Consider the following 23,579-nt stretch of genomic DNA (forward strand, 5'->3'; position numbering starts at 1 on the left):
TCTATAATCCACTTTTTATAACAAGATAATCTTGCAAAAATATAAAATCAAGCTGGGTGTTCTAATGACATGACAATCTGGTATAATGTTGAGTGGGTGTCTTGCTTGCTGTACAGAATTTGCACTTGGAGGAGCATTCATGTCTAAGGGGCTACAAGTGCGACTCCAGTGCAAATACATGTATTACAAAGCACAAGTACTGCAAATGATCCTGCATCCAACTCTAAATGAGACTCGGGCGTAGTTGCAGTCGGTATGCCACACACAGTTGGCGCTGTTTTAAGTCTGCGAGAGTGTCCTGATGGTTACCACCGGGAGACGCAGAACACATTTGGATGTAAGAGCCGTGGATTTCAGTGGGGTCGTTAGGCAGACGCAGGCGTGTCACTGGCGGTGACTGCGTCTAATGATGCAGTAGCGCTGACGCAGGATGCCATGTTCAGATGGAGAAACTGCAGCTGCCATTGGGCTGGTGGGGCGACGGATCAGAAACGGAGTAGCTAGCGCTGCTGCAAGTCGGCATCTCATTGGTCGCAGCCTTAGCATTAAGATGCAGCCACAGCGTCCACCTCTGGCACAGTTTGCGTGTGTGTCCCCATGTGTAGGGCCTTCATGATAGTCATGTTGTTATTGTCAGGTGGAGTCCTCCATATACGGAAACTTGCTCCCACGCCAGGAGTCATCCCTGCCATTTAAAAAATGGGTTTTACTGTAAATGTGACCTGCTGCTACTGTAGTAAGGACACTTTCCAATGCCCCAAATATAAGAGCACTACAAGTAAAGGGTGTACTTAAAGCACTGTTTGGGCAACCCCTCATGTAATCCTAGTCACAATGAATTTATTGTCATTCACAATGAAACAAGTTATATAATGAATGTTTTTACTCCACAAAAAAAATTACTTTTTGTAAAAAAATAAGAAACAAGTTAACAAAATTCTGCAACACCGCTCAACAGCAGAAATATTCAAGTTCCTATGAATAGGGAAGTTAGCCTTAGAATAGGGACGTTAGCCTTTTAGAATAGGGACGTTAGCCTTTTAGAATAGGGACGTTAGCCTTTTAGAATAGGGACGTTAGCCTTTTAGAATAGGGACGTTAGCCTTTTAGAATAGGGAAGTTAGCCTTTTAGAATAGGGAAGTTAGCCTTTTAGAATAGGGAAGTTAGCCTTTTAGAATAGGGAAGTTAGCCTTTTAGAATAGGGACGTTAGCCTTTTAGAATAGGGACGTTAGCCTTTTAGAATAGGGATGTTGCCGGAAGTTGCCTTAGAATAGGGAAGATGCCTTAGAATAGGGAAGATGCCTTAGAATAGGGAAGATGCCTTAGAATAGGGAAGATGCCTTAGAATAGGGACGTTAGCCTTAGAATAGGGACGTTAGCCTTTTAGAATAGGGACGTTAGCCTTTTAGAATAGGGAAGTTAGCCTTTTAGAATAGGGAAGTTAGCCTTTTAGAATAGGGAAGTTAGCCTTTTAGAATAGGGAAGTTAGCCTTTTAGAATAGGGAAATTAGCCTTTTAGAATAGGGAAGTTACTGGAAGTTGCCTTAGAATAGGGAAGATGCCTTTGAATAGGGAAGTTAGCCTTTTTGAATAGGGAAGTTAGCCTTTTTGAATAGGGAAGTTAGCCTTTTAGAATAGGGAAGTTACCGGAAGTTGCCTTAGAATAGGGAAGTTGCCTTAGAAGCACATGTGCTAAGAGAACAGAAGTCTGTGTTATGTACTATACTTAGGGGGGGTATCCAATTGCCTGCGATGCCATTTCAGCAGGTGAAAATGGCAGGATATGTTAATGACTGATGGTCATTATTGCGGTATCCTATTAAAGGCCGTTTTCATCAGGGCAAAAATGGACCCACAATCGCCGATGACAAACGGAATCGTGGATAAGTTCCCGATCCCATGTGTTATCGCGGCTCCAGCAACCACGTATCGCGGATTATGCTTCCGGTGCCTGAGGCACCCAAAGAATAATCCGCATTAAGTGCCGGCATCGGGGGGAAGAGTTCGCCGCATCGGGGCTAATAGGATAGTCCCCGGCACTTCAATTACCCGTGGTCATCGACCGTAGGTAATTGGATATCCCCCATAGTGTAAAATTATATAGTGCAAAGTCTTATTTTCTGTAAACTTATAGTTAATTAGATTTCAGCTGAGATGCTAAGTGTATGAATTCAGCAGCTATAGCAAGATAGTAATGGATAATACACATCTTTAAACACCTTAAAACAACCATTCGTAAAATCCAAGTGTATAAAGCAGAATTGGTTAAACACACTTTTCTCATACGTCCTAAAGGATGCTGGGGACTCAAAAAGGACCATGGGGTATAGACGGATCCGCAGGAGCTTGGGCACACTATAAAGACTTAAACTGGGTGTGAACTGGCTCCTCCCTCTATGCCCCTCCTCCAGACCTCAGTTAGACTTTGTGCCCAGGAGTGATGGGTCACATACTAGGGGAGCTCTACTGAGTTTCTCTAGAAAAGACTTTGTTAGGTTTTTTATTTTCAGGGAGACCTGCTGGCTACAGGCTTCCTGCAGCGTGGGAGTGAGGGGAGAGAAGTAGGACCTACTTCTTCTTAGTTTAAAGGCTCTGCTTCTCGGCTACTGGACACCATTAGCTCCAGAGAGGGTTCGATCACTTGGTGCGCCTAGCTGCTCGTTCCCGGAGCCACGCCGTCGCCCCCATCACAGAAGCCAGAAGAAAGAAGCCGGGTGAGTATTGGAAGAAAAGAAGACTTCAGACGGCAGAAGACTTCAGTAACGGAGGTACAGTGGTAGTGCTGCGCTTCATGCTCCCACACACCAACGCACTCACAGGGTGCAGGGCGCTGGGGGGGGGAGCGCCCTGGGCAGCAAGTTACGAGTCTTCTTAATGGTTCTGGCATATAAAAGCATTTCGGTGCCAAGGCACCGTGGTCATCCCCCGCCAGCATTATTTTGCGCTAGGCGCCTTTATTTCCCCGCCGCCACTTATACGGGTGCAGGGCGCGGGGGGGGGGCGCCCTGAGCAGCGAGTTGACTGCTCGCGCTGCCGGGGCTCCATGTACAGACCCCGCCGGCGTGTTATAGCGCACTACGCACCATTCTTCCCCGTCGGCCTCCATGGGTGCAGGGCGCCGGGGGGGTGGTGGCGCCCTGGGCAGCATAGATATTTTGTTTTGGGGCTCCCGGGCGCCGCATACGATAACCCGCCATTAGGGCTGCGGGTGCGCGCCGGGGCTCCCGCATGCCATCGGTTGCCTGGGGTGCAGGACGCGCGGGGGGGGCTCCCTGAGCAGCATTGGTCTGTGTGGGTATAGTGTTTTACACTGTATATATATGGTGCTCGACCTGCTTGTTTTTTTTAGAAATACAGGGGGGCTATAGCACGCCGAGAGGGGCGGGGCTTAGCCTCACACATAGAGTCGGCGCCATTTTCCCCTGCTGTGCCCGCCAAGAGGTTTGTAAATCACAAACAAAAGGGGGGGACATAGTGTTTGGGTGTTATGTTGCCCCTGCTCAGTTGTAAAACTCCCTGTATATAGGGTCCCCCGGCTCAATATAGGGTTATATATATTTATATTTGAGCGGGCTTAAGCGCGCCGGGATGGGGCGGAGCTTAGCCCTCACAGAGGAGTCAGCGCCATTTTCCTCAGTTCCCCAGGACTTGCTGTGTAGTAAGAAGGAAGGGGGGCACAGTGGTTCTTATGCTATATGGGTGTCATGTAGCATTAGGATTGATAATGGACGCATAATCATTGTTGTAATACGTAAATGCACTGTTTCCCTGTTTGTTTACCCACTATCGGTTAGTCGACATATGTCAACAGGTGTGAGGGCTTTGTCACAAGCTGCTGTGGGGATAACTGTCGGCTTCGCCGGCGCATGGCGGTACTTGGTTCGGGAAAATTAATTATTAGCAAGTTTGTGCTTGTGTGCTTAAAACATTAAACACGCTAGGGGAGACACAATTGTTGGTGGATGCCCTGTCGGCATCAACCGTAACCTCCTGGGTAAAAACGTTAACAGGCTGTTATTGCCATATATATATATATATATATATATATATATATATATATATATATATATTTCTAGGTATATGTGGGGGGAGTGTTATCCAAATAGTTTTTGTATGCTTCCCTCAGACCCCTCGGGGTTCCAAGATTACTATTATTTTTTACCCGATTACTGTTCCTGGCTGTCGACATTTACTTAGTTTCTGTCGACCATAACGTTCCTGGTAGATTCACTTTGGGGGCATGTCAGTACATGGTCGTACACATTCACAACACATTACTGTCTATAGGGACCTGACAGGTCTGGGCAATCCACTTGCGTATGGGTTATATCTATATGTGTATATATGTAGATATAGGCAGAGCCGGCCCTAACCAATAAGATGCCCTAGGCAAGATTTCGGCTGGTGCCCCCTAGCACCACCGCTAGTTCCGCCTCTGACCCTGCACCCCTTTCCCAGCACCATCACTCCTCACCCATAGCAGTCTTTATTTTAGTGTTCCTATCCCCTATATTTTAAATAGGAACATGCGCACATTCGGTGCACAGCCCAAAAAAAGTGTGTTTTTGCTGGGAAGGGGCATGGCCACACAATAGTACCCCCGATTCAATTTCCGCCACACAGTACTGCAACTTTATTCACATTTTATCATGCAATAGTGTCCCTTATTCTTGTTACATCACAGAGTAGTACCAATTTACCTTATAAATGTTACTCCCCACAGTAGTGCCCCTTTATTCACATTACATCACACTGAATTGCTCATTATTCACATTACACACACCATAGACCACACAGTAGTGCCCTTTCTATACATTACGCCACACAGTAGTGCCCCTTTCTCTGACGTCCTAGTGGATGCTGGGGACTCCGTAAGGACCATGGGGAATAGCGGCTCCGCAGGAGACTGGGCACAAAAGTAAAGCTTTAGAACTACCTGGTGTGCACTGGCTCCTCCCCCCATGACCCTCCTCCAAGCCTCAGTTAGATTTTTGTGCCCGAACGAGAAGGGTGCACACTAGGTGGCTCTCCTGAGCTGCTTAGTGAAAAGTTTAGTTTTAGGTTTTTTATTTTCAGTGAGACCTGCTGGCAACAGGCTCACTGCATCGAGGGACTAAGGGGAGAAGAAGCGAACTCACCTGCGTGCAGAGTGGATTGGGCTTCTTAGGCTACTGGACATTAGCTCCAGAGGGATCGAACACAGGCCCAGCCATGGAGTCCAGTCCCAGAGCCGCGCCGCCGGCCCCCTTACAGAGCCAGAAGCAAGAAGAGGTCCGGAAAATCGGCGGCAGAAGACATCCTGTCTTCACCAAGGTAGCGCACAGCACTGCAGCTGTGCGCCATTGCTCCTCAGCACACTTCACACTTCGGTCACTGAGGGTGCAGGGCGCTAGGGGGGGGCGCCCTGAGCAGCAATAAAAACACCTTGGCTGGCGAAAATACATCACATATAGCCCCCAGGGCTATATGGATGAATTTTAACCCCTGCCAGAATCCATAAAAAAGCAGGAGAAAAGTCCGCGAAAAAGGGGCGGAGCCTATCTCAGCACACTGGCGCCATTTTCCCTCACAGCTCAGTTGGAGGGAAGCTCCCCTGGCTCTCCCCTGCAGTCACTACACTACAGAAAGGGTTAAAAAAGAGAGGGGGGCGCTAATTAGGCGCAGTAATAACAATACAGCAGCTATAAGGGGAAAAACACTTATATAAGGTTATCCCTGTATATATATAGCGCTCTGGTGTGTGCTGGCAAACTCTCCCTCTGTCTCCCCAAAGGGCTAGTGGGGTCCTGTCCTCTATCAGAGCATTCCCTGTGTGTGTGCTGTGTCGGTACGTTTGTGTCGACATGTATGAGGAGAAAAATGATGTGGAGACGGAGCAGATTGCCTGTAATAGTGATGTCACCCCCTAGGGGGTCGACACCTGAGTGGATGAACTGTTGGAAGGAATTACGTGACAGTGTCAGCTCTGTATAAAAGACAGTGGTTGACATGAGACAGCCGGCTACTCAGCTTGTGCCTGTCCAGACGTCTCATAGGCCGTCAGGGGCTCTAAAGCGCCCGTTACCTCAGATGGCAGATATAGACGCCGACACGGATACTGACTCCAGTGTCGACGGTGAAGAGACAAATGTGACTTCCAGTAGGGCCACACGTTACATGATTGAGGCAATGAAAAATGTTTTACACATTTCTGATAATACGAGTACCACCAAAAAGGGGTATTATGTTCGGTGAGGAAAAACTACCTGTAGTTTTCCTGAATCTGAGAAATTAAATGAGGTGTGTGATGATGCGTGGTTTCCCCCGATAACAACTGATAATTTCTAAAATGTTATTGGCATTATATCCTTTCCCGCCAGAGGTTAGGGTGCGTTGGGAAACACCCCCTAGGGTGGATAAAGCGCTCACGCGCTTGTAAGAACAAGGGCTGTACCCTCTCCTGAGATGGCCGCCCTTAAGGATCCTGCTGATAGAAAGCAGGAGGGTATCCTAAAATGTATTTACACACATACTGGTATTATACTGCGACCAGCAATCGCCTCAGCCTGGATGTGCAGTGCTGGGTTGGCGTGGTCGGATTCCCTGACTGAAAATATTGATACCCTAGATAGGGACAGTATATTTTTGCCTATAGAGCATTTGAAAGATGCATTTCTATATATGCGTGATGCACAGTGGAATATTTGCCGACTGGCATCAAGTCTAAGTGCGTTGTCCATTTCTGCCAGTAGAGGGTTATGGACACGACAGTGGTCAGGTGATGCGGATTCCAAATGGCGTTTGGAAGTATTGCTTTATTAAGGGGAGGAGTCATTTGGGGTCGGTCTTTCAGACCTGGTGGCCACGGCAACAGCTGGGAAATCCACGTTTGTACCCCAGGTCGCCTCTCAACATAAGACGCCGTATTATCAGGCGCAGTCTTTTCGTGGGCAAGCGGGCAAAAGGTTCCTCATTTCTGCCCCGTGACAGAGGGAGAGAAAAAAGGCTGCAGAAATCAGCCAGTTCCCAGGAACAGAAGCCCTCTCCCGCCTCTGCCAAGCCCTCAGTATGACGCTGGGGCTTTACAAGCAGAATCAGGCACGGTGGGGGCCCGTCTCAATGAATTTCAGCGCGCAGTGGGCTCACTCGCAAGTAGACCCCTGGATCCTTCAGGTGATATCTCAGGGGTACAAATTGGAATTCGAGACGTCTCCCCCTCGCCGTTTCCTAAAGTCGGCTTTATTGATGTCTCCTTCTGACAGGGAGGCAGTTTTGGAAGCCATTCACAAGCTGTATTCCCAGCAGGTGATAATCAAGGTACCCCTCCTGCAACAGGGAACGGGGTATTATTCCACACTGTTGTGGTACCGAAGCCGGACGGCTCGGTGAGACCGATTCTAAATCTAAAATCTTGAACACTTACATACGGAGGTTCAAATTCAAGATTGAGTCACTCAGAGCAGTGATTGCGAACCTGGAAGAAGGGGACTACATGATGTCTCGGGACATCAAGGATGCTTACCTTCATGTCCCAATTTACCCTTCTCACCAAGGATACCTCAGGTTTATGGTACAGAACTGTCACTATCCGTTTCAGACGCTGCCGTATGGATGGTCCACGGCACCCCGGGTCTTTACCAAGGTAATGGCCGAAATGATGATACTCCTTCGAAGGAAGGGAATTTTAGTTATCCCTTACTTGGACGATTCCCTGATAAGGGTAAGATCCAGGGAACAGTTGGAAGTCGGTGTAGCACTATCTCAGGTAGTGTTGCGGCAGCACGATTGGATTCTCAATATTCCAAAATCGCAGCTGATTCCGACGACTCGTCTTCTGTTCCTAGGGATGATCCTGGACACAGTCCAGAAAAAGGTGTTTCTCCCGGAGGAGAAAGTCAGGGAGTTATCCGAGCTAGTCGGGAACCTCCTATAACCGAGCCAAGTCTCAGTACATCAATAAAATGGTTCTGGGAAAAATGGTGGCTTCCTACGAACAATCCCTTTGGGCAGATTCCACGCAAGAACTTTCCAGTGGGACCTGCTGGACAAATGGTCCGGGTCGCATCTTCAGATGCATCAGCGGATAACCCTGTCACCAAGCACAAGGGTGTCTCTCCTGTGGTGGTTGCAGAGTGCTCATCTTCTAGAGGGCCGCACATTCAGGACTGGGTCCTGGTGACCACGGATGCCAGCCTGCGAGGCTGGGGAGCAGTCACACAGGGAAGGAATTTCCAGAGCTTATGGTCAAGCCTGGAGACATCACTTCACATAAATATCCTGAAGCTAAGGGCCATTTACAATGCTCTAAGCTCAGCAAGACCTCTGCTTCAAGGTCACCCGGAGTTGATCCATTCGGACAACATCACGGCAGTCACCCACGTAAACAGACAGGGTGACACAAGAAGCAGGAGGGCAATGGCAGAAGCTGCAACGATTCTTCGCTGGGCGGAAAATCATGTGATAGCACTGTCAGCAGTATTCATTCCGGGAGTGGACAACTGGGAAGCAGACTTCCTCAGCAGACACGACCTCCACCCGGGAGAGTGGGGACTTCACCCAGAAGTCTTCCACATGTTTATAAAAACTCGACAAGTATTGCGCCAGGTCAAGGGACCCTCAGGCAATAGCTGTAGACGCTCTGGTAACACAGTTTGTGTACCAGTCAGTGTATGTGTTCCCTCCTCTGCCTCTCATACCCAAGGTACTGAGAATTATAAGATGGAGAGGAGTAAGCACTATATTCGTGGCTCCGGATTGGCCAAGAAGGACTTGGTAACCGGAACTTCAAGAGATGCTCACGGAGGATCCGTGGCCTCTACCTCTAAGAAGGGACCTGCTCCAGCAAGGACCCTGTCTGTTCCAAGACTTACCGCGGCTGTGTTTGACGGCATGGCGGTTGAACGCCGGATCCTGAAGGGCAAAGGTATTCCGGATGAAGTCATTCCTATCCTGATCAAAGCCAGAAAAGATATAACCGCAAAACATTACCACCGCATTTGGCGAAAATATGTTGCGTGGTGCGAGGCCAGTAAGGCCCCGACGGAGGAATTTTCAACTAAGTCGATTCCTACATTTCCTGCAAACAGGAGTGTCTATGGGCCTGAAATGGGGGTCCATTAAGGTTCAAATTTCGGCCCTGTCAATTTTCTTCCAAAAAGAACTAGCTTCAGTCCCTGAAGTTCAGACGTTTGTGAAAGGGGTACTGTATATACAGCCTCCTTTTGTGCCTCCAGTGGCACCTTGGGATCTAAATGTAGTTTTTCGGTTCCAAAAGTCACATTGGTTGGAACCACTTAAATATGTGGAGTTAAAATATCTCACATGGAAAGTGGTCATGCTGTTGGCCCTGGCCTGGGCCAGGTGCGTGTCAGAATTGGAGGCTTTATCCTGTAAAAGCCCTCATCTGATTTTCCATTCGGACAGGGCGGAATTGAGTACTTGTCCTCAGTTTCTCCCTACGGTGGTTTTCAGCGTTTCACCTGAATCAACCTATTGTGGTGCCTGCGGCTACTAGGGACTTGGAGGACTCCAAGTTGCTAGACGTTGTCAGAGCCCTGGAAATATAGTTTTCCAGGACGGCTGGAGTCAGAAAATCTGACTCGTTGTTTATTCTGTATGCACCCAACAAGCTGGGTGCTCCTGCTTCTAAGCAGACTATTGCTCGTTGGATTTGTAGTACAATTCAACTTGCACATTCTGTGGCAGGCCTGCCACAGCCAAAATCTGTAAAAGCCCATTCCACAAGGAAGGTGGGCTCATCTTGGGCGGCTGCCCGAGGGGTCTCGGCTTTACAACTTTGCCGAGCAGCTACTTGGTCAGGAGCAAATACGTTAGTAAAATTCTACAAATTTGATACCCTGGCTGAGGAGGACCTGGAGTTCTCTCATTTGGTGCTGCAGAGTCATCCGCACTCTCCCTACGTTTGGGAGCTTTGGTATAATCCCCATGGTCCTTACGGAGTCCCCAGCATCCACTAGGACGTCAGAGAAAATAAGAATTTACTTACCGATAATTCTATTTCTCGTAGTCCGTAGTGGATGCTGGGCGCCCATCCCAAGTGCGGATTGTCTGCAATACTGGTACATAGTTATTGTTACCAAAAAATCGGGTTATTGCTGTAGTGAGCCATCTTTTCTAGAGGCTCCTCTGTTATCATGCTGTTAACTGGGTTTAGATCACAAGTTATACGGTGTGATTGGTGTGGCTGGTATGAGTCTTACCCGGGATTCAAAATCCTTCCTTATTGTGTACACTCGTCCGGGCACAGTATCCTAACTGAGGCTTGGAGGAGGGTCATGGGGGGAGGAGCCAGTGCACACCAGGTAGTTCTAAAGCTTTACTTTTGTGCCCAGTCTCCTGCGGAGCCGCTATTCCCCATGGTCCTTACGGAGTCCCCAGCATCCACTACGGACTACGAGAAATAGAATTATCGGTAAGTAAATTATTATTTATTCACGTAATGCCACACATTAGTAATGTATTTATACACATAATACCACACAGTAATGCCCCTTACACATGACACACATTATTAATGTCCTTATAAACATAATGCGCCTTACACATTATGCCAGCTTTTATTAATGCCCTTGTACACATAATGTCCCTTACACATATGCTGCGCATTATTAATGTCCTTATACACATAATGACACACATAGTGCCCCTTACACATTTGCTGCACATTATTAATGCATTTATACACATGACACGCATAATGCCCCTTACACATATGCCGAACACTATTACACAAACAACCCACTCACACGCAGCACTCACACAGCCGCTAACATTGTGACCCTTGCCTGCTTGGATACAGATGTGTCCTCATAAATCTTGCCTCAATGCACCATGCACCAGGAGATGCTTGACATGTATCAGCTAGCAGCTCCCGGCCAGCTTTGATAACATCGGGCACCTTTTTTAAAATGAAAAATCATCTTTTTTGCCTATATTCTGTGTGCTACTGTGGCTGTATCTGCATACAAAATGCTACACACTGAATATAGGCATGCCGCATATCATTTTAATCCGCAGAAGCTGCTGGTGCCCCTAGGCATATCAAATGCCCTAGGCATCTGCCTAGTTTGCCTATGCCTAGGGCCGGCTCTGGATATAGGTTATATATGCATCGTTAGGATATATGTGTTTCTCTGACGTCCTAGTGGATGCTGGGAACTCCGAAAGGACCATGGGGAATAGCAGCTCCGCAGGAGACTGGGCACAAATAGAAAGCTTTAGTACTACCTGGTGTGCACTGGCTCCTCCCCCTATGACCCTTCTCCAAGCCTCAGTTAGTTAGATTTTTGTGCCCGAACGAGAAGGGTGCACACTAGGGGCTCTCCTGAGCTTCTTAGTGAAAGTTTTAGTTTAGGTTTTTTATTTTCAGTGAGACCTGCTGGCAACAGGCTCACTGCATCGAGGGACTAATGGGAGAAGAAGCGAACTCACCTGCGTGCAGAGTGGATTGGGCTTCTTGGCTACTGGACACCATTAGCTCCAGAGGGACAGCTCACAGGCCCAGCTTTGGAGCTCGGTCCCGGAGCCGCGCCGCCGGCCCCCTTACAGAGCCAGAAGCAAGAAGAGTCCAGAAAATCGGCGGCAGAAGACATCCTGTCTTCCACAAGGTAGCGCACAGCACTGCAGCTGTGCGCCATTGCTTCTCAGCACACTTCACACTCCGGTCACTGAGGGTGCAGGGCGCTAGGGGGGGGTGCCCTGAGCAGCAATAGAAACACCTTGGCTGGCTAAAAATACATCACATATAGCTCCTGGGCTATATGGATGAATTTTAACCCCTGCCAGATTTTCACAAAAAAGCGGGAGAAAGGCCGCCGAGAAGGGGGCGGAGCCTATCTCCTCAGCACACAGGCGCCATTTTCCCTCACAGCTCCGCTGGAAGGACGTCTCCCTGACTCTCCCCTGCAGTCCTGCACTACATAAACAGGGTAAAAAAGAGAGGGGGGCACTAATTGGCGGGTGATTAACAATACAGCAGCTATAAGGGAGAAACACTTATATAAGGTTGTCCCTATATCTATATATAGCGCTCTGGTGTGTGCTGGCATACTCTCCCTCTGTCTCCCCAAAGGGCTAGTGGGGTCCTGTCCTCTATCAGAGCATTCCCTGTGCGTGTGCTGTGTGTCGGTACGTTTGTGTCGACATGTATGAGGAGGAAAATGATGTGGAGGCGGGGCAATTGCCTATAATAGAGATGTCACCCCCTAAGGAGTCGACACCTGAGTGGATGGCTTTATGGAAGGATTTACGTGACAGTGTCAGCTCCTTACAAAAGACGGTTGATGACATGAGACAGCTGACTAATCAGCTAGTCCCTGTCCAGGCGTCTCAGAAACCATCAGGGGCTCTAAAAAGGCCGTTACCTCAGGTGGTGGATACTGACGTCGACACGGATACTGACTCCAGTGTCGACGGTGAGGAGACAAACGTGACTTCCAGTAGGGCCACACGTTACATGATCACGGCAATGAGAGAGGTGTTAAACATTTCTGATACTGCAAGTACCACTAAAAAGGGTATTATGTGGGGTGTGACAAAACTACCTGTAGTTTTTCCTGAATCAGACAAATTAAATGAGGTGTGTGATGAAGCGTGGGTTTCCCCCGATAAAAAACTGATAATTTCTAAAAAGGTATTGGCATTATACCCTTTCCGGCCAGAGGTTAGGGCGCGTTGGAAAACACCCCCTAGAGTGGATAAAGCGCTCACACGCTTATCAAAACAAGTGGCGTTACCGTCTCCTGATACGGCCGCCCTCAAGGAACCAGGTGACAGAAAACTGGAGAATATCCTTAAAAGTATATACACACATACTGGTGTTTATACTGCGACCAGCAATCGCCTCAGCCTGGATGTGCAGCGCTGGGGTGGCTTGGTCGGATTCCCTGACTGAAAATATTGATACCCTGGATAGGGACCGTATATTGTTGACTATAGAGCATTTAAAAGATGCATTTCTATATATGCGAGATGCACAGAGGGATATTTCCACGCTGGCATCAAGAGTGAGTGCGCTGTCCATTTCTGCCAGAAGAGGATTATGGACGCGACAGTGGTCAGGTGATGCGGACTCTAAACGGTATATGGAAATATTGCCTTATAAAGGGGAGGAGTTATTTGGGATCGGTCTATCGGACCTGGTGGCCACGGCAACTGCTGGGAAATCCACATTTTTACCCCAGGTAACCTCTCAACATAAGAAGACACCGTCTTATCCGGCTCAGTCCTTTCGTCCCCATAAGGGCAAGCGGGCAAAAGGTTCCTCTTTTCTGCCCCGGGCCAGAGGAAGGGGAAGAAGACTGCAACAGGCAGCCACTTCCCAGGAACAAAAGCCCTCCCCCGCTTCTGCCAAGTCCTCAGCATGACGCTGGGGCCTTACAAGCGGACTCAGGCACGATGGGGGCCCGTCTCAAGAATTTCAGCGCGCAGTGGGCTCACTCGCAAGTGGACCCCTGGATCCTGCAAGTAGTATCTCTGGGGTACAAATTGGAGTTCGAGACGTCTCCCCCTCGCCGGTTCCTGAAGTCTGCTTTACCAACGTCTCCCTCCGACAGGGAGGCAGTATTGGAGGCAGTTCACAAGCTGTATTCCCAGCAGGTGATAATCAAAGTACCCCTCCTGCAACAAGGGAAGGGGTATTATTCCACGCTGTTTGTGGTACCGAAGCCGGACGGCTCGGTGAGACCAATTTTAAATCTGAAGTCTTTGAACACTTACATACAGAGGTTCAAATTCAAGATGGAGTCACTCAGAGCAGTGATCGCGAACCTGGAAGAGGGGGACTATATGGTGTCTCTGGTCATCAAAGATGCCTATCTCCATGTCCCCATTTACCCTTCTCATCAAGGGTACCTCAGGTTTGTAGTACAAAACTGTCACTATCAGTTTCAGACGCTGCCGTTTGGATTATCCACGGCACCTCGGGTCTTTACCAAGGTAATGGCCGAAATGATGATTCTTCTTCGAAGAAAAGGCGTTTTAATTATCCCTTACTTGGACGATCTCCTGATAAGAGCAAGATCCAGAGAATGGAAGTCGGAGTAGCCCTATCTCAGGTAGTGCTACGGCAGCACGGCTGGATTCTAAATATCCCAAAATCGCAGCTGGTTCCGACAACACGTCTTCTATTCCTAGGGATGATTCTGGACACAGTCCAGAAAAAGGTGTTCCTTCCGGAGGAAAAAGCCAGGGAGTTATCCGAACTGGTCAGAAACCTCCTGAAACCGGGTCAAGTCTCAGTGCATCAATGCACAAGAGTCTTGGGAAAGATGGTAGCTTCCTACGAAGCGATTCCATTCGGCAGATTCCACGCAAGAACGTTCCAGTGGGATCTGCTGGACAAATGGTCCGGATCGCATCTTCAAATGCATCAGCGGATAACCCTGTCTCCAAGGACAAGGGTCTCTCTTCTGTGGTGGTTGCAGAAGGCTCATCTTCTAGAGGGCCGCAGATTCGGCATTCAGGACTGGGTCCTGGTGACCACGGATGCCAGCCTGAGAGGCTGGGGAGCAGTCACACAAGGAAGAAATTTCCAGGGCTTGTGGTCAAGCCTGGAGACATCACTTCACATAAATATCCTGGAGCTAAGGGCCATCTACAATGCTCTAAGCCTAACACGACCTCTGCTTCAAGGTCAGCCGGTGCTGATTCAGTCAGACAACATCACGGCAGTCGCCCACGTAAACAGACAGGGCGGCACAAGAAGCAGGAGGGCAATGGCAGAAGTTGCAAGGATTCTTCGCTGGGCGGAAAATCATGTGATAGCACTGTCAGCAGTGTTCATTCCGGGAGTGGACAACTGGGATGCAGACTTCCTCAGCAGGCACGACCTCCACCCGGGAGAGTGGGGACGTCACCCAGAAGTCTTCCACATGATTGTGAACCGTTGGGAAAAACCAAAGGTGGACATGATGGCGTCACGCCTCAACAAAAAACTAGACAGGTATTGCGCCAGGTCACGGGACCCTCAGGCAATAGCTGTGGACGCTCTGGTAACACCGTGGGTGTACCAGTCAGTGTATGTGTTCCCTCCTCTGCCTCTCATACCCAAGGTACTGAGAATCATAAGAAGGAAAGGAGTAAGGACTATACTCGTGGTTCCGGATTGGCCAAGAAGGACTTGGTACCCGGAACTTCAAGAGATGCTCACGGAGGACCCGTGGCCTCTACCTCTACGAAGGGACCTGCTCCAGCAGGGACCCTGTCTGTTCCAAGACTTACCGCGGCTGCGTTTGACGGCATGGCGGTTGAACGCCGGATCCTGAAGGAAAAAGGCATTCCGGATGAGGTCATCCCTATCCTGATAAAAGCCAGGAAGGATGTAACCGTGCAGCATTATCACCGTATTTGGCGTAAATATGTTGCGTGGTGCGAGGCCAGGAAGGCCCCTACAGAGGAATTTCAACTGGGTCGTTTCCTGCATTTCCTGCAAACAGGACTGTCTATGGGCCTAAAATTAGGGTCCATTAAGGTTCAAATTTCGTCCCTGTCGATCTTCTTCCAAAAAGAACTGGCTTCAGTTCCTGAAGTTCAGACGTTTGTCAAAGGGGTGCTGCATATACAGCCTCCTTTTGTGCCTCCAGTGGCACCTTGGGATCTCAATGTGGTTTTGGGGTTCCTAAAATCACATTGGTTTGAACCACTCACCACTGTGGACTTAAAGTATCTCACATGGAAAGTGGTAATGCTTTTGGCCCTGGCTTCAGCAAGGCGCGTGTCAGAATTGGCGGCTTTATCCTATAAAAGCCCTTACCTAATTTTTCATACGGACAGGGCAGAATTGAGGACTCGTCCTCAATTTCTCCCTAAGGTGGTTTCAGCGTTTCACCTGAACCAGCCTATTGTGGTACCTGCGGCTACTAGAGACTTGGAGGACTCCAAGTTACTGGACGTAGTCAGGGCCCTGAAAATATACGTTTCCAGGACGGCTGGAGTCAGAAAATCTGACTCGCTGTTTATCCTTTATGCACCCAACAAGCTGGGTGCTCCTGCTTCTAAGCAGACTATTGCTCGTTGGATTTGTAATACAATTCAGCTTGCACATTCTGTGGCAGGCCTGCCACAGCCAAAATCTGTAAAAGCCCATTCCACACGGAAAGTGGGCTCATCTTGGGCGGCCGCCCGAGGGGTCTCTGCTTTACAACTTTGCCGAGCAGCTACTTGGTCAGGGGCAAACACGTTTGCTAAATTCTACAAATTTGATACCCTGGCTGAGGAGGACCTGGAGTTCTCTCATTCGGTGCTGCAGAGTCATCCGCACTCTCCCGCCCGTTTGGGAGCTTTGGTATAATCCCCATGGTCCTTACGGAGTTCCCAGCATCCACTAGGACGTCAGAGAAAATAAGAATTTACTTACCGATAATTCTATTTCTCATAGTCCGTAGTGGATGCTGGGCGCCCATCCCAAGTGCGGATTGTCTGCAATACTTGTACATAGTTATTGTTAACTAAATCGGGTTATTGTTGTAGTGAGCCATCTTTTCTAGAGGCTCCTCTGTTTATCATGCTGTTAACTGGGTTCAGATCACAAGTTATACGGTGTGATTGGTGTGGCTGGTATGAGTCTTACCCGGGATTCAAAATCCTTCCTTATTGTGTACGCTCGTCCGGGCACAGTATCCTAACTGAGGCTTGGAGGAGGGTCATAGGGGGAGGAGCCAGTGCACACCAGGTAGTACTAAAGCTTTCTATTTGTGCCCAGTCTCCTGCGGAGCCGCTATTCCCCATGGTCCTTACGGAGTTCCCAGCATCCACTACGGACTATGAGAAATAGAATTATCGGTAAGTAAATTCTTATTTTTATTGTGTATTACATTATGTATATCCAGGAATTCTGAAATAATGGTATTCTTAACTTGTGCTGGTCGCTCTGTTGATTAAGCTCTAGATTGGCTATGACGAGTTGGTTTCGATCCTCTCAAGGAATCCGAATATTATTCTCTCCACAACGCGGAGAGAAATTCATGACCGTAAACTCCTGGTCGACGCAGAGCCCGGTCGCAAAGGATCATACACAGGCAGCTAAGTAAAATTTTATTTCTATACTTTGACCTTATTTGCACTGTATGCACTTGAGGGAGTGCGGTGTTCGGGTTAGGCATCCGAAAAATTACCCTACCCAGAGTGGGTAGGCTTGCCTATGTTTATTCTACCGTATAACATTACAGCAGGCTGCCACATGACAGCAGGAGGTGTGACCGGAAAAATGCGGAAGATGTCTCTGGGAGATGCTGGTGGGAGGTGGTATACAGCTGTTTGGTGTGGCCTATGGTCTGTCAATCTCAGCGGATACCACTGGTAAGTCTAACTTTGTGAGTTAGCCTCCTTCACAACGGTTGGTGATGCATTCTTTTGTGGGATGCAGTCGTTTTAACCGGTTCGATGCCGTTCTTTTTTTCCTTTCTGTGCAGACAGTGGAAAGTGAAAATGTAAGAGTGCTGCAGCCTTGTTAAGGTCGCAGAAGTGGATGTCGTTTTCTGTCTCCTACACATCCACCACTTGTCGCCGAGTCTATCGGGCTGGTACCCACTCCGGTCTGCACTCGTCTACTAATTTTCAGTTGGTCCAGGAATAGTCTAAGACCTGTGGGTTGTTATAGAATCCAAAGGGGAACATTCTGACTTACGGTTGTTTCCCCTTACTGTTTTCTAATAGATCTTGCTGTTCCACTCTGGAAGCAGACATAGTATGCGACGCCATACAGAGTTGCGTCAGCATCAGGCCATTGTCTGGTTGTCCCTGTATAATGGTGCTAATCGTTGTTTCTCTCGGACTGTTCTTTGACACAGGCATTGGCTGTTGTTTCCAACGACACAGATGTCGGAGGGGGGTGTCAGAGTGGATAATGATCGGTTAAAGTTCGGTGTTTTCCTGTGAAAAGACGTCTGAAGATCCAGAGTTGGATCAGCTTTGCTGTGACACTTCATCACTGTGTTCCGTTACTAAAACAGTGGGGTGCGGCCTGAGAGGTTTTTTCTTTGGTGAACAGGTCTAATGCCAGAGTGGTTTTAAAGAGACCGGTTGGGACTGAGGTCCAGGTCTCACCTGCACATGCACCAGAATATAATCCTTACGGCCAGGACGTCGCTCCTGTGGTGTCTGCTCGATTCTCTTATTCTAGAGGGATGAAGGCTCGTGTTCCAGGTGTAGATCCTGGTGTCCGTGTATACAGATCTCTGATGCTGGGGAGCAGTCCTTGTAAGGGACGTATTTCCAGAGGATGAGGTCAAGTTGGAAAGCTTGTCTGCAATAGCCTTTCTTGGATTAAAGGTTACTTTTGATGAACGTATTCTTCGTGGTCTGCCCGTTTTCGTTCTGCCAGACGACTTGTCGGCAGTGGCGTATGTAAGCCGCTATGGCGGAAAAAGGGAGCAATGGCGGAAGATGCACAGTTTTGCCGTTGAGTGAAAAGTCTGGTATTCGCTATATTAGCGGTCTTCGTTCCGGCGGTGAACGAAGGAAAAATAGATTTCCTCTGCTGGCGCGTTCTCCATCCGGGAGAAATTTCAGTCAGCGTCAAGTAGTTTTCACAGAAGTGGAAAGTTTTTGAGGAATGTCGCAATTGGTCAGGTGGACGTCTCGCCTCAATGAGGGGCCTCAGGGATATTGTTCCAGGTCAAGGGACACTCAAACTATAGCAGTGGACACCCTCGTGGCACCGTGTGTGTATTTAGTCGGTCTATGTGACCTCTCCGTTTTCACGTTTCTGAAGGTGCTAAGCGTAAGATGAACAAAGGTTCCGGTGATCCTTTTGGATCCGGGCTAGCCAAGGAGGGTTGGCTATCCACTTTGTTCATGGTTTACTCATAGAAAATTTCTACCCTCTTCCTCTGCGTGAGGAACTGTTACAACAAGATCAGGGCGTGTATCAAGTTTTCCCGCGGCTGCGTCTGACGGCGGGGCGGTTGAATGCTATATCCTAAGCCGAACGGGTGTTCCCAGTGAAGTCGTTTCCTCAATTCTTCAGGCTAGGAAAGAACTAACGACAAAGTTTTATCACCGTAGTTGGCGTAACTATGTGTCTCGGTGTGTATCCAGGAAGGCTCCTATGGAAGAGTTTCAGCTAGGTCGTTCTTATCCATAGTTTACAAGCCGGTGTGGATGCAAGCCTAATAAGTTTCTTTACAAAATTACTCTTTTGGAAAGTGATCATGCTATAGGCTTTGGCGTCCGCAAGGCGGGTGTCGGAAGTGGTGTTTTTGTCTCACAAGAGCCTTGTTTGATCTTTCAGGTGGATAGAGAGGAATTGAGTACTCGGTTGGTAGGTCTACCAATAATGGCTTCTGGGTTCCGCAGAAATCGGCCTTTTTTAGATGCCTGTGGTTACTTAGGCATTAGCTGATTCAAATTCCCTTGGTCTAACCAGGGGGTTTGAGTATGTAGGGCGCCAATTTGGCTCTGTTTGTCCGGTATGTTCCCAGCATGGTTTGGGGGACTGCGCTATGCAGTCTGCTACAAGCTGAATCTGTGATGCGGTTTGGCATGTTCGTTATATGGCTGGACCGTCAAGTCGGTGGAGGTCCATTCTTTGGGAAGATGGACTTTTCTTGGGCGGATGCCCAAGGAGTCTTGGCGGTTCAACTTTGCCGATCAGATTATTGGTCGGGATCAAACGCTTTTGCTATGCTTTTCAAGTTTGAAACCCTGATTTTTGGGGACCTTTTTTGTTTGCTCATTCGGTGCTGCAGAGTAGTCCGCACTCTCCCGCCCGTTTTAGAGCTTTGGTATAAACCCCATGGTCCTTTTGGAGTCCCCAGCATCCTCTAGGATATATGAGAAAATAGGATTTTAGTACCTACCGGTAAATCCTTTTCTCTTAGTCCGTAGAGGATGCTGGGCGCCCGTCCCAGTGCGTACGGTGTCTGCAGTTATCGCTTTTGGTTACACCCTGGTGGTGTGTCTTCCCTGTCAGAGGGTTGCTACCGTTGTTCGTGCCATTGCATGCGGGGTATTATTTTTGCTTATGTGGACACACGGTTTGTGTTACATATTCTCTCAGCATGTGGCTGTGTTTTGTTCATGCCGTGGGCTGGTATTCTACTGAATTCCATGTTCTACGGTGTGTTTGAGGTGTGAGCTGGTAGGACACTCACCGTGTTTATATAAAAATAAATTCTTTCCTCGAAATGTCCATCTCTCCTGGGCACAGTTTTCTAACTGAGGTCTGGAGGAGGGGCATAGAGGGAGGAGCCAGTTCACACCCAGTTTAAGTCTTTATAGTGTGCCCAAGCTCCTGCGGATCCATCTATACCCCATGGTCCTTTTGGAGTCCCCAGCATCGTCTACGGACTAAGAGAAAAGGATTTACCGGTAGGTACTAAAATCCTATTTTCTGGGTCTCCCGCAATAAGGATAATTTTTCGGTTGGTGTTCTGCTTTCTAGAATTCTCATAACTGAGAGAAGGTTTACTTGCCGATCACAAGTAACAAATTAGTGTCCTCTAGAAACTAGCTTCTGAAAGTGGTTCATCTCAAGGGATCCAAGAAGCAAAGTTCCCCCCTTAACAGTGGAGCAACAAACAGGCGATTAGTATCTCGATAGAAGGCTGTAAAGGTGTCAACGCAATTCTTCCTTGGCGGAGGGCTAGGATTAGGGTTATTGTACTCCAGCGCCCCTATTGTTTGATCCCATACCGAACCCCAACAGATTTATTATACAATGAAAAGGTTGGTAAACTCATGCTGCCATACTTGTGTCCCCTTTAGAACACCTATGGGTTACAAAAAAAAAAGTAATATAATTTTTCTTTCTGGCAGAAATTATTAAACAAATATAAGGGAGAAGGCGGATCCTGGATTGGACTAAGTTGGGATGATGATGAGAATGCCTGGACCTGGACTAATGGGACAGTATACACTGAGCAGCTGTAAGTTGTCGTCGTGCCCCTCTGATTTAAATCTATAAAATTATAATATCAGGGAGAATATATACATGACAAGGTCGCTTCATAAAGATTGTTATTGGTTGTACTATTCAGTGCTTGTAATAGCAGACACAAAGTAGGAGTAGAAAAGACTACAGTGGACATACAGTAGAACTCCACCAGCAATGCAGCCTATCCTACTATGAGTCTTGTGGAGTAATTCTACATAAACCATATACATGTAGCCAGAATATTGGCTATTATTACATTAAATGTATTCCATGAAGTACATATTGGGGGGAATTAAAATGTTTGAGAAGTCAGTTGGGTGTCTGTTTTTTCCTTTATATGAGATAGGAAAAAACAGACACCCAACTGACTTTTCAAACAATTGAATATCCCCCATTGAGTACCAATATATGAGCAATGTATGTATAGAGTTGGTATATCCTGTATATTGGCTGTTATTACCTTATATGTAATATATAATGTACACATTGAGTATGAGTAGCAAAACATGGGCCATATATGTGTATATAGTTAGTATTGTATGTATTAATACTGAGGCAGCCATCGGAGTCAGGTTCTAGCGCTGGCAGTTAGAAGGGCTCGCGCTGTGAGCGGGAAGATTGACAGCGCGTGCAGGGAAAGCAGGGGGTATAAAAGGAGCTGCAGCTGCCAGAGCTATTGTGCACTGCAGATCCCCCTGATAGCATTCACACCTGAGACCTCAGCGCTGCTGACTAGAGCTGTGCTGTAGACATCACAGCGGCAACTGAGGCTCAGACAGTGTAGCCCAGGCAGGGCAAGCCAGTGGCGGCTGGGGGAGACAGCGGAAGCAGGTGGTCGGGTTTTGCCGATCAATAGAGAAGAGCGGGCAGCACTACACTTACCCGTGCCTGGTGGTGCTACAGAGCTGGTGACCGCAACAGTAAAGGCGGTGCTACGTCCATCACCAGGGAGACCTTCCCAGCGCTTCCAGCAGCAAGGGACAGCCAGCCAGCCAGTCAGTCAGTCAATTAAGAGGAGGAGCCGGGGGGAGTGTCCTCTAACTGCATGATAGGAAAACTTATTTTTCCTATCAAAAGTTTCCAGCAGCTGTCATCCCAGAGCCCCATGCAAACCCTGCTAGCTGTCACCTCCCCTCCTTGCCCAGGAGAATCCCTCAATTATCTTGAAGTCAGGTTCCCAGCATTAAAAATAGCAGTGCAGTAAAGAGCTTCACAAGCCCTCCCTGTGCCGCATGACATCACCGTGGTGTTACTACTGTGGCTGCTATGGGGCTCCTGCATCCTTTTAGGGCCCGATGCACCCCCTTCACCCAGTCATGCCACAGTAGAGCCGTGCGGCCCATGCTGGTACAGTAGTGGGTCCGCCGGCACTCCGAGTCCCAAGCATGCATATGCTCGATGCTATTACGGCGCCTCAGTCCCGCGGCGTTATCATACTCCTACAGTGCTGGCTTTCGGTGCTTTGCCGAGCTTCCTGCAGCCTCGTGATGTCTGTGCTGTGGGGAGGAGTCAGGAGGAGCCAGTCTGCAGACAGCTGAATAGGGAGAAAATACAGAGAGACCTGTTTTGTGATTCTGATGTCTGTGTTCCGACGGGTGCCAGGATTTAGACGGTCTGTATCTTGACATCTGCCTCTTGCGGCACATCTAGAACATCAAGAGGTTGCACAGGGTCAAGTGTTGCAATTCCTGCAAGAACTCTCCAATCGGCTGTATAATATCCAAACTACACTCAGTGGACCTGGAACTTAAGGTACATCTACTTAAAATCCTCCAGCATATGCTCCAATGGCTGCACCCCTGTCTTCATCTTTCCTCTCCTAACAAGTTTGATGGGAACCCTAAGAATTGTAGAGTTTTCCTAAATCAGTGTGAGATCCATTTTGAGCTCCAACCAAGTAATTTCCCTACAGAACTAACTCAAGTGACATATCATCTCCCTTCTCACTGGATCTGGCCTGTACTGGACGTTGCCTCTTTAGAAAAGATTTTACTCCATACTATCTTCTTACACGGGCTTGATCTCAGCTTTCCGTCAAATTTTTGACGAACCTACGAGAGTTACCCTTCTTCTGCATATATTCTTCTTTTTTTTTTCAAAGTGTTTTTATTGACCAGTGAAATACCAGTAAAACAGGATTAACAGTATGCATTATATGAACAGTACATTACAAACAAATAGTACCAAGAAATACAATTATACTCCGTATAAGCCCTAGATAATAATATTATAGAAACAGTAGAAGGTGTGTATCAACCATTGGAGTATGGGAGATTTAGGTGATATATATGTGTGATATAGAGTCTGGGGTTCAAAAAGAGGGAGGTGTGGAGTCCAATGTCTCCTGCAAATACCATTTTGTATCTTTGAAACATTTCCGCAGAGCTTCCCTTGTAACCTGGGGGAGGGTCTGGACATAGGGTAGCCAAGTGTGGAAAAATCTCTCGGTCAGTTTGTCTTTCTGTAAAGCGGTATTGGTCCAATCTAGGTGGAATAGATGAGAGATCCTAGGATGTAGTAGTGAGATGGGGGTTGGGTCAGTGGATATCCATTGTGAGAGGATCGTTTTTTTTGTGGCTGCTGCCAGTTTAATTAAGAGAATGCGTTGTCCCTTGGACAGATCGGGGGGGTGTTGTTTTGGGAATATGCCCCAGAATGCCCACGTCTTAGTAATGGTAAATTGTAGCTGTAAGTCTGTTGTGATA

At 48.0% G+C, this 23,579-nt stretch overlaps 1 protein-coding gene across 1 annotated transcript in view; it reads left to right on the forward strand.

The window, feature by feature from the left end:
* Window positions 1-23,579, forward strand: part of LOC135058241 (C-type lectin domain family 2 member A-like) — a 179,482-nt gene that overhangs the window by 133,828 nt on the left and 22,075 nt on the right. The window contains exon 6 of the mRNA XM_063963780.1: window positions 20,757-20,866. Within this exon, the coding sequence (XP_063819850.1) occupies window positions 20,757-20,866 (110 nt within the window). The remainder of the gene's footprint in view (window positions 1-20,756; window positions 20,867-23,579) is intronic.

This window comes from Pseudophryne corroboree, chromosome 3, assembly GCF_028390025.1.
Source record: "Pseudophryne corroboree isolate aPseCor3 chromosome 3, aPseCor3.hap2, whole genome shotgun sequence".
Classification (NCBI taxonomy): domain Eukaryota; kingdom Metazoa; phylum Chordata; class Amphibia; order Anura; family Myobatrachidae; genus Pseudophryne; species Pseudophryne corroboree.